A 12061-nucleotide genomic window follows, 5' to 3' on the forward strand; every position below is an offset into this window, starting at 1 on the left:
ATCCAGTTTGAGTGGAAGGACAATTTACCATAAAAACGACAGACTGCAGAAATTCTTGTGGCACTGTTACAGCTAGAAATACAAAATGAAGAAAAGATTCTGAAATGCATGTACATATACTAACGTTTTTAAATACACATTGATCTCAACATATATATATATGCATATCAGTGTGTCACTGTTATTTGCTTGTGGGAACAGACTGCAGAAGGGCTGTAAGGAAGTGCCATTATAAAAAATTATTCTGTAAATAAACTGAAGCGCACCTGTGTGAATTTTAAATATTTGCATGTTAAATTGCAAAAAACAAAAAATTTAGTACGGATTAGTCTTCTGTTAGTGTACAGTATACTTAATAATGTGAAAGGTATTTATTAAAATAACATATTGTACACATTAGCTATAAAAACGTCACACCATATTAATATACAAAAGTACTACTTAAACACGGCCAAATAAAATCTTGTATGTAAACATTTTTCATTATAAAAGAAGCAAAACAAACTGCACTAGCTTGCAATTTTACAGAAGCAAAATTAATATGTTTGTCCAGTTCTGTGTTTTCACTGGAACCTTAAAATTAACATCTGTTACAGATTTGCTCTTAAAATTTCTATGGCTATTTGAACTCAATTACTAACGTTCACAAGTGAACTCTCATTTCAGTCTTTCAAACCTTACACTTCAATGGGTTGTAAGAAGTGTGTCTGGAGAAGCTAAGGAGTAATTTAAGAAAGAAGGCAGAAATGTTTTTTCCACAGCAAGATTGTAAGCACTTGCAGCTCTAGTACAAGATACCCACCCATCACCCATGCACCTATGTACAACCAACACCTTGAAAAACAGGGTTGTTTTGCGATTTGTAACATTTGTTTCCATGTCAGATGTTCATCTCAGCAGTTTGTATAAATCTATAGGACTGAATTCTTCCTTTCTTTTTTCCTGAGAAACATCAAACCAGCATAATTTGCTATGTTTCTGAATATACCAGAGATGCGTCACCCCAGGATCTCTGTTAAGTGTTACTGCACCATGCTGTGTAGCAGCAGGGAAAGGCAAGAAGAAAAAGTTGTGAGGATGACCTTCCTTTTCTCTACAACACCAAAATCTATCTCAATTATAAGATACTGCAATTTAAAGCTCTCTCAGTCTCACAAGCTAGATTTTAACTAAGGTTGAAATAGGATTTGTGTGTCATGGGCTCATACTGCCTCATATTAATAAAATCAGTTACTACACATGAGCATGGTGGTAGTTCTATAAAGATGCTGTGTGCATCAATACATGCTTGGATATTTCAAATTGGAATCAAGCCCTACAAGAGCAATAATATTTGGGAAAGCTCATTACTGAAGTGCCAACCAAACAAATAGTCCTCGTTCTACAAAAGAGTGGAATTTCACTATATATTTTTACAATTTGCATTTTATAAGGGGCAGGGAAATTGAAGCATTTTCAATAGCTAGTAGGAATTCCAAGCAGTGATCCTAGGCAGGACTACTTGATTGGAATTCATTAGCTTAGTTAGTACCTTTCAAAACAAACAAAAACAAAATCTTGTTTTGAAAGGTAATGACTACACTTACACCTAATTGCAAAGAGAATTTAGGGCATTGTCCATGTTTCTCTCTAAAGGCATCCTGCTGTCTGATGGAGAATAACCAGTTGCATTTGAAGTACTTAAGGTGAAGGAGCTCCAGCAGGTTGGAGGGGAGGAATTGAAGGTGCGATAATGTTTTTACAGAATAAAACGGATCCAACAGGAGCTTTCATGTTGCTGAAACAATGAACAGAAGACCAAAATTTTGTTCTTAGCACTTACTGGGACATATTGCTACAGTAGCGTCCCCTATCATCTTTTAGGGTGAGTTCCTGACCCAGTTGACATCAATAGCAAAGTTCCTAAGCCTCACAGCTGTAAAATGGCACAGAAAGACATCCCTTAACTTACTGTAACGATATTCATTGTCACTTGACTCCCTTTAGCGAGCATTAAAGCTACTTTACTACATTACTGCTAGAAGACATATTAAGCTGTTTCTCTTAAGGTCTATTAGCAGGAAACTACACTATAGCTCAAAGCAAAATCAGGGGCAACAACCACCATACAGAGTCCTAACTTAAGTAAATAATTTTCTGACTGTTCCTCTACAGCATATTATATGTATAGGCCTGCTGAGGAAAACACTCTAGAATTAGCTAAGGGTTAAAAAAAAAAAAAGAAAGGTCATAGACTTGGTCCAAATTGGACCATTACTTCAGAGATCCATGTATTGAGTGTACTGCCTCAGTTACCTTCAAATCCCTTGTGATACTGCATGGAATTGGGAGACACTTTATTAAAAAATTGCAAGGAGTCATGCCAGATATGCCATGTAAGGCATCTGTGAAAATGTTATGATTTGCCAAGTATCATAATCTTGTTTATATGTTTGTATTGCTTTTGAGTGAGTAATAGATACGTATGGCATATCTGTATTTCAAAACTTATGCTGTGTTCCTGGGTTACCCCTCAGACAGAATGGCATTGGTATTAAGCCTGCTTGATGGCCCCACAATGGACATCAGCTATACAATGAACCCGCTGAGAGAAGGCAGGGACTACACCTTATGAGTCAGCAAGACATGTAGGGGAATGCCTGTAAACAGAGAACTCTAAGGCTTTTCCATGCCATGTGCTGTGAAGCTTGTGTTTGGGACAAAGGAAGTACAGGCCACATGGCAAAAGGTATAAAGGACAGCTGCATCATCTCAATTTTGTCTTCAATCCTGCTTCTTATCTCTGGAGCAACTTTTCTACAAACAAAGCTCTGAACAAAGGACAATGACCAATCCAGAGGGACTTTCAAGCCAGCAAACTCACCAATACTGTTAAGAACCAGATATATGGACTTTGAAGTCTTATGTATTATCTGATTGTTTTACCATTTAACAACTCTCCTCTTGTTCTTTCTTTTTTCTTTATAATAAACCTTTAGTTTTAGATACTAAAAGGATTGATTGGCAGCATGATATTTTGGGTAAGATCCAAGCTAATACTGACCTGATAATGTGGCTGTCCCTTTGGGTTAAAAGAACATTTTGTATAGTGAGCAGGGAGTTTTTAAATAACTTCTCACTGTACTGGACCTCTGTGCTGATTGGGAGCCAGAGAACTGGAATGCAATAAAGGGGGCTGTGCGATTTCTTTTTTAGCTTCTTGATAACCAACGACTAGGAGCACAGTTTGTGACTGGTTGCTGAGTCTAACTTCAGTGTTAACCACCAGTTTTGAGAGTATCTGTACTCCTTTTTGCAGCTTGCCCAGACCTTGACATTTTCAATGAGGGCTACCCTATGCACCCCGGGTCACACCCCCATCCCATGCACACCCAAAGAAATCCTCTCTTAAAGGTTACTAAGGGCAGGTCTTCACTACCCGCCGATTGGGGATGGATTTATCGCGTATCGTCTAGACATGATAAATCGATTCCCGAACGCGCTCCCCATCGACTCCAGAACTCCAGCTTGCAAGAGGCAGAAGTGAAGTCAACGGGGGAGCAGCAGTGTTCAACTCGCCGACGTCCTCATGGCCAGGTAAGTTGACCTAAGATATGCCGACTTCAGCTACACTATTCGCGTAGCTGAAGTTGCGTATCTTCGGTCAACCGCCCCCCCAGTGTAGACCAGGGCTAAGATTTAAAGAAAAGGGGACATAAGATCAGGAGTCAACTTGAAGCTCATCTATTGTTTTAAACAACTAACTTTTAAATATGTAATTAAAGAGAAATCAGACCACAGATTTGTTAAAATTAGAAGAAAAAAAATCGGATATTTTTCTCAATCTGGACAAGTCTTAATAGAAAATTATTTTTGTGTTTCTTTTTTGTGAAGATAAGACTGAATATTGCTTAATTGTATTCTGGCTCAATGAAAACATATCTAAGCTGATTTAGGACATGCTTAAACACTCCAAAAAGATAATAAAATATGTCCTTGGCAAAACATAACGTACGCATCTCGCTGTCTAAAGTTAAGAAATTAATTCAAAGGAGGTAGGGTACAGTTTCAGCCATGAATGTAGCATCATGTGCTCAAACACAACACAGTTTAACTGGTAGGAATAGCATAATGTCTACAAATACAGATCAAAGTTCTCGGTGCATATTAGGGCATTCAAGTCAGAAATTTTATACAGATCCCATAAATCAAAGCAGAGCAAAAGAGTTATTTTATTGATCTTAAAAAGATGATGACTGGACTATTATTTTGCATTTTCCTCCTTCTTCCACCCAAAGTTCTATTAGCACAATGTGTTGCTAGAAATTACATTGACTTAAAACAATAGAAGGGAAGGACAATGAACAGGTGGCAAGCATGTTGGCTTCAAGATCAGTACATGTATTCAGTGTGTCACAATGTTCATTCATCCAAACCAGGAAGAAAACACACAAGAGCCAATTCAACCGCAGACACCAAATAAGTAGGATCAGAGCATCAAATCCCTTAAGTGGGAAAAGACAAATTCTGTTGGCAAACAGTTCTAAGTGTCTGAGGGGCAATAGATGTGAAAAAAATATTTTCAATCTATGACCTTTCATAGCATTTCTTTGATTACAAGTAATTATTGCACACCATTAGGAAGGAAATACTTTTTCACATAATCTTTCGTTATAAAATACTACTGATGACTTGCAGGGCAGATAATGTTAGAAAACATTTTTTGGTAATCTAAAATGCTAAATACTATCAAAATAGTGAAATATAATTTTAAAATACTACAAGACCCTTAAAGAACTGCTCATTAAAGGGGCTTAGAGCCCCTTTGTCTCTCCCCAATCCTTCCCATAAATAATTACTTGTTTATGTTGTCAGTAGTGTAGGAGATTTTCAAAAGGTACAAAGCACAGTACTGTGCCCAAATAATAGAGCTGTTGTGCCTTTGAAAAATTTTTATAGTGCACACTTTTAAACAGAGCTGTCAGACTTTGAACACCTGCAATGTAATTATCATGGTAGTTACACAAGTTTGTCTGTAGAAATGTCAATCTTAATTAAAATGTATAATGTTTTCCAACAGATTCCATCTGTCATTGGAGATAACATTATAGAATTTTAATACTTAATTGGCTTGAATGAATCCATATATAAAATGAAATAAAATAAAGACTCACAGGGTAAATCCTCTGGAAATGACTTCAGTCTCTTGAATGAGTCGCAGGGCTTTTCTCACAAGATTAGTAAAAGCGCGGCTATTTGCCACTGTCTCTTCCAGCTGTAGTCTATATTTTCTCAGGGACATTTGCAGCTTGGCTATCCTCCATGTGCCTAGAGCTCGTGTGATCACATAGACAAACAGAACTAGTCCCAACACCAGCCAGAATGATCCATTCCACCATGAAGGAAGTATAATCAATGCACTGACAAAGGCAAGCAGCAGAGAGACATCCCTGCAAACAAAGGAATACACAAAGTTTCATCTACCACCGATTCCTAAGATTAATCAACTGAGGAAAGTCATGAGATCTCAACTACAATGTTGTTTACATTTAATTACATGGACTTTTATGTAGGTTTTTAAGAGAGCTATAAACAGCAACAAGATCACTAAATGAAAGATTTAGGTGTTTTTATATATGGAATTAGTCCATAGTGCTATGATATATTTTCTTGGTTTAAAACAGCCAGTGGAAAAATAATGCATCAATTTGAAAGGTCAATCTTTCAAACATATGACTTTAAAAAAAAAAAAGTGATCGCTCAGCATTAAAAGCAAGGGTGGATGGGAAACATGCGGTCTTCACTTCCAGATTCAGGAGGACAGTGGTAAAGGGCATAACTCTTTTAGGTAAGCAAATGCTCTAAGTAACGACAGTTTTATTTTTCCAGATTCTGACTCATTTAATCTGGACACCACATACTACAAAGTTCTAACAAGCCTTTAAAAAGCTGGCTGTGGAAATCTTTTTAGGCAGCCCTGAGAAGGTTTTCAAATTACCTGGAACAATAGAAGCTAAAGTCTCATTTCAGCTATATTCAAAAGCTGATTTTTCTTTTGCAAAATTGCCATTTTTCTTTTGAAAGTTTTGACAGAAAAATTGGTCTATTAGAAAACACAATGTGGGCCTCTGTATTTAATCTATAATTCTGCAAAGCTATAAGCTTTTCAAGCTTCAAATAACTTCATATCTATTTATTAGAGCTGATTTGGAAACAGACTTCCAGTTCATCAATTTTTTTTTTTTTTTTTTGAGTTTTTGGGAAAAAAACGGTCTTGAATCATGACAAAAATCCAAAAACTTGAAAATTTCTGCCCATCTGGAATTCTGCAATATTTCAGTTGGGGAATGCCAATTTAACGTTTCAAAACACTTCAGGTATTTCTGAAACAAAATATGCTGTCTGGGCTTCCAGGAAACTTGGAAGGCAAATCCAGAAAGATATGAATACAGAGATCCACAATAAGAAGACCAATTTCAATATGTAGTATAGTACATAATTCTTTCACACTATTTACTGATTTTAGAAGAGGCCCAGGGTTAAAGAAAGCATTGTGCAGAGTGTACAAACATTCTGGATAGGAAATTAATTTTAAGACGACAGTCATAGTCGCAGGCAACTTTTATAAACAAGATCTGTACACCAGTGTGAAATTCATTATCCTTGTGTAACTTCCCTGCTATATATAATAGACTTCCTGCTGCCCTGTTTTGCAATGAAGTACTTCTCACAGATGACTACATCACTAGCAGCATGAATGCTATGCAAATGTAACGAAGTCAGTAGTATGATGCAGTCTATGAAACTTCTCATACATTTCACATCTCCTAGTTCTCCTCAGCACTGTTACCATATGGCGGCAAATTCTCCAGACCTGCCTCTGTCACTTCATTTTTGAGACACATTAGAAGTGGAATGCAAATGTATCTTTTTAAATTTCAAATAAAGACAAAAGTTCGGCCTGAAGATAACCAAAACAGGAACGCTAGAGGGTCCAACAGATTGTTTAAAAATACCAAAAAAAGTAAATTAATACTGCAGATTTTTCAACTCAGAAGTGGAAAATCCAGTCTTCAGGTCAGATACTAGACATGTCTATACTAGACATGTACCAAAGCCATGAGAACATCACTTTAGAAGTTGAAGAACTAACCAACCTCTTTATTTAATAAAATATGTCAAAACATCCATGGTGCCCATCATGTGTTCTGGGAGCCTATCCCATAAATTAAAACATACAATGTAATATAAAGGACTACATGTAAGTATTCACCAGCCTTCAATCACACACTCCTCAAAAGTCTGAGGGGAAAATGGGCTTTCAAATGTGCCCAGGAAGTTAAAAAATCTGGGCCTGGAAGACCAAAGGGGAGTCAAAAAATCTAAATCAAAGGCTTTAGAGGAGAAAGGACAAACTTTTTTGTAAAGTCTCTTATGCAAGGAGCATGCTGATAATTTCCCCATCAGTGTATCTAAATAGTCACAGACATAGGCGTTTTCTGGACAGTACCAAATATTAGGAGTTGCTAGGGAGCATAGCGTTGAAAGGTGTCCATTTTTCTGTTGCTTGGACTGCCCTGCAGACAGGATACTGGGGTCGAGTAGCTCTATCAGCTCCACATCCTCATGTAGCAGAACTTCCTGTTGCAGGATGGTATAGAGAGAGTCTAGTCGAAACCCAACATCCTTAACATGAATGAGTGAAAGAAAAAGAAAGCATGAGTAGAGATTCAGTTGTTAAAAAATAATAGAACTTTATTGTTTATAGTTCTGAAGATTCCAGCATTTTAGACATGCTACAACTGGCTATACCACCTCTCTTAAATGTGTTTCATTCTAAAACTTCTTCTGCCATCTCCTCATCTTTAAAGATACTTGCACTGAACTCACGACCTGGTCCTAAATGAGGACAACGTGGCTGAATTGGAAACATGCTACAGGTTGTATGAATGTATTTCCACAGGAATGAGTGTAGGCACTAGAATTTACCAGAAGAATGGAAGTCAAACTGCAACCTGAAAAGTCTGTTGTGTCCAAATGAATCTAGCTTTTTTCTATAGCATCTGTCATTAGCAAACAAAAAGATGTTAAGATAGAGACGTTGCAAATCAGTTAGTTACAAAAATTGGTTGTGGACCAGTTGACAAAGACAAGGTCAGTTGGCTGGAATTAGAATCCCCACCTGCAGTGGGATTCTCCAGGAGAAAGCCACAAGACCTTTCCAAAGGAACCTGTGACTCCACAAATGAAACACCATGGGATCCTGTGGAACTTTGACTTACCAAACCTAATAGGAACTTTGGGTGGTACCAATCATTTTAATGCCACCACAAACATTTGCACTCTTCCCCTTCTTCAGCTAGAACATTTAAAGAAAAAAAAAAATCTATGTGGCTATATAACCTACCAAAGTAGCTCTCTGAAGTCTTAAATCAGATACTGAAGCAAACTGTAACTCTAAAACATCAAAAGTTTCTCAATTAAGAGAGTGTTCAAACACACCACAATGAAAATTTACCATCAGCATGTGGTCTAAAGCAAGATATAAGTGTAAAAAGGGAAAATACTTCTCTTCTGCAGCTTCTGCAGTCAGAAGCTGTTAACAGACCTCAAGGAGTTGGTCACTTCATTGCCAAAATCTTTTTAGTTTTCAATCCAACTGGTACTATTAAAGCCAAGATAAGTATTTCTCATTGACTCAGTGGAGTAATCTACTATGAAGACAGTAGGCAAATAGCTATTTGAAGGCCCTAATTCTTTAAAATAAAACAACAATAAATTAATGATACTCGGTATTATCTTATACCCTCCTGCATTCAGTTTTTATTGGAGAAGACTTGATGCAGAAAGCCATAGAGCAGACTATGTGCTGAAGTGAATTCAAGAACACTTCTCTTGAGTCTGTTCAGTATCCTACAGGTACTGCTTTGCATTATCTTGCAAAGGGTTGGCTAGCTACCTCAGTTTCTTGGTTTCCAGGATAACAGGGCTAGGATGGCTGTGGAGGTAGCATACTCAGCTTATGTGGGGGCAGGAGAAGAATTCCTTTCTTTGCCTCCTGGGCAGTTTCAGAGCAGTGTTGCCAGGCTGTAAAGGAAATCTTGACCTCCTAGGCTGAGGAAGTGGTGATTATGAGGGGTTGGGATTGGAACTTGCAGATCTTGGAGGACTCCAGGAGGGATGGGGACATTCTCCTCTCCCAATTATTTTTAAGGCTGTGTTTAAGGACAGCGTTCTTAGGTAATTCATACAATGAAATAACGATAGTGAGAAATCAGACTCCTCTAGCTCTGTAGAGTCAAGTACGATCCACGACTATTTCAGCAAATTTCAGTGAAAACAGAAGGCATAAAAGAACCATCCTGTGTTCGTCCTGCTATATCTGGAGTGGTCAGGTGCCAAGTCTCTGAGTGAAAGGAAATGTGGACCCAATCCATCCCTGCATCTTGGCGCCTTTATGCCAGTTTTACCAGCTTATTCAAAGAACCATAATGCCAGTGGGTCTGGCCCACAGGTAATTCCTTCAATGCTGTGGGCATCCTGGGCTGGTAGACAGCCACCTATGCATCTGCTTTCAGCAGGAACCCATGGTGCACAAGGCCCACCAGATGTGCCTGGGTGCTGTTACAATCTATCAGATGCAGTCAAACCTAGGGGCCACAGGCAATTGGCCATAAGTTATGTCCAACCTCATGATGCTATAACCTGTGTTGGTGGCTGAGGTGTGCCCCAGGAAAGGGAAGATGCAAAGGTCGCATGAAGCCACCTTTAACTCAGCCCCACAATCTCTATGCCATGTTCAGCTCTGGCCCGGGGGTGATTTAAGCCCTATGTGTTGTTCCAGCTTCCATCATGGAAGAGATGCTTGCAAACCAAGTGACAAATATTCATATAAATGATCAGGAGCATAATTTCTGATGTAAGCAAATGGCTTTGCACTTAAAACCAGATCTGAATTGTTAGGAAGCAATACATACATGGTATGGTATTTTGTCCTGAACTTTCTCTACAGCTGAATTGGATCAAGAAGGTAGGACCTATATTCAGTCTCCTTCGTTTTAAATAACATCTTCACTTTTTGTCAAGCTTTCCTAAGGTTAAATTACCTTATCTACATTTAAAAACCTTTATGCTGCATTTCCAAACCCTTCATGTTGTACACAGTGAGCTTTGCACTGTTCCCCAATAACTGATGAATTTTGAAGAATATGTCAATTCCCCATTGGTCAGTCTTATTGACTAGCACTGAATGAGGCAAAATATAGATCAAGGAGAGGTGTAAGAGACAGGAAGACTCAGGGGCTGGAGAAGGAAATAAAAAAGTAATTACTTACCAATCGGTAGAGTAGGTCATCTTTTTTCTTACATGGTGAAAAAGGAAATGAGCTTTTAAAGAGCTCAGCTAGTTTTGACAGGATGCCTTGCTAAAAGGAACAAAAAACTGAAATTACAAATATAAAAAAAAATAATTCATTTACTCCTGCTTCAGTTTCTCTTGATAAATCAAATTCCAAGTACCTGAGACTTAGTTTTCACTTATTCTATCTGGCCCAACTTCAGAGTATGCTAAGGGAATACCTGTTTCTGGTGACTTGAACATTTTGCCAGCATACAAGGTGAAATAAATGCTACATTGTTTCATTTACCCCTTCATTCCAAGGTGCTATAAATGTTACACTGTTAAAGCAAGTGTAATTAGGATTAGCCTATTGGTCTGAGGCTTGTAGTTGCTGCCTGAGCACAAAAGATCCCCCCCTCTCCTTGAAAAAAGAAAAGGAGTTCTTGTGGCACCTTAGAGACTAACAAATTTAGTGCCACAAGTACTCCTTTTCTTTTTGCGAATATAGACTAACACAGCTGCTACTCTGAAACCTCTCTCCTTGAGGACAGAAAAAGAACCAAGCAGGATTAAATGGTCTAAGGAACCCAAATGTAAAAAAAGGACTGAGAACAAGGAGCTGTCTTTACCTATGTAGGTGCCACGACTGGAAGACAGGGATTGAGGCTGGCCTAGTGGACACAGATATTGAAGGTGCTGAGGCCCAGTGATGACACTTGCAGTAACTGTTCCAGAAACTCCATGTCAGATTAGCACTAAGCATCATATACTCTTATCTCCATGCTATACCATATGTAACTTAAAACTGGGCTTTTAGCTTCATTTGTGAGTTATAGACCTCTAATTAGGGACAGACTTTGTTCTCATGGATTTGAAATAACTATTAATCCAGGCCAATAATCAACAAGTATTTCTTTAAAATATGACCCAAAAAAGAAACCAGGTCTTGCCTGAACCTGCAATTATTTAAAATGGAGTGAGATGCTTATAAACACATACTGTATATCTGCTTTCCACATCTCTTTGTAGAGCTGGTAGAAGGTAGTTTTAAAAATATTTTTATGCATTGCATGAATTTCATGACCACACCTCTGAACCTTCAACCTGCTAATATGCAATACAAGCAATCAATCAAATAGTGTCACAAATGACTGAAACGTGGAATACTTGTTTAGTTGCATACTGCATTGTAATTCATAGATAAGAATGGGGTTTTTTAAATGTAAAACATGGTAAGGGTATTTTCTCACTGTGTGAATTCAATAATTCATTTCTTAAACAAGAAAACTGGTAAAAAGAAATTCCATCATGTACAACAAAAAGAGCCACCAGATGGGAGGGCAGCAGGATTGTGAGCTATGGACCTTGACATGGACCACATGAGCTACAGAAATGTCTATGTCCTATATGTGGAGCAACCACTGGAGAGGAAAGCAACACAAACTTTGCCAGTGAGTTACACAGAACTAGTAGTAGAAAGATTTTGGGGAATCAGAATTCCTGAGTTGTTACTAATATGGGGATGGGAGTGCAGTCTAATAGGTAGAGGGAGGATAGCCAAGCATATAGATTTAACATTTGTTCTGAAAGGCAGTATGACATTGACTTGATGTGGCAACCCAGAGATGAAAAGCTTTAGCTATCCAAATAACATTATCCAGAGTCATTCAGTTACATGGGACATGTGTTTTTTATATAATAAAACTAACTCATTGCTAGATGAGAAGTGGAAAACTTCTGATT

General features: G+C 37.9%; 1 protein-coding gene across 13 annotated transcripts in view; it reads right to left on the reverse strand.

Moving 5' to 3' along the window:
- VEZT (vezatin, adherens junctions transmembrane protein) overlaps window positions 1-12061 on the reverse strand; it is a 98693-nt gene that overhangs the window by 48184 nt on the left and 38448 nt on the right. For 8 of the 13 annotated variants that reach the window (XM_043492172.1, XM_038420060.2, XM_038420019.2 and 5 more), the window contains 3 exons: window positions 10314-10399; window positions 7490-7665; window positions 5154-5429 (listed from right to left, as the gene is read on the reverse strand). In XM_043492172.1, coding sequence (XP_043348107.1) covers window positions 5154-5429; window positions 7490-7665; window positions 10314-10399 — 538 coding nt within the window. Of the gene's footprint in view, window positions 1-5153; window positions 5430-7489; window positions 7666-10313; window positions 10404-12061 lie in introns of all 13 variants that reach the window. The other 5 variants (XM_038420037.2, XM_043492167.1, XM_038420045.2 and 2 more) reach the window with 1 other exon arrangement.

The sequence above is a fragment of the Dermochelys coriacea genome, chromosome 1 (assembly GCF_009764565.3).
Source record: "Dermochelys coriacea isolate rDerCor1 chromosome 1, rDerCor1.pri.v4, whole genome shotgun sequence".
NCBI classification, from domain to species: Eukaryota; Metazoa; Chordata; order Testudines; family Dermochelyidae; genus Dermochelys; species Dermochelys coriacea.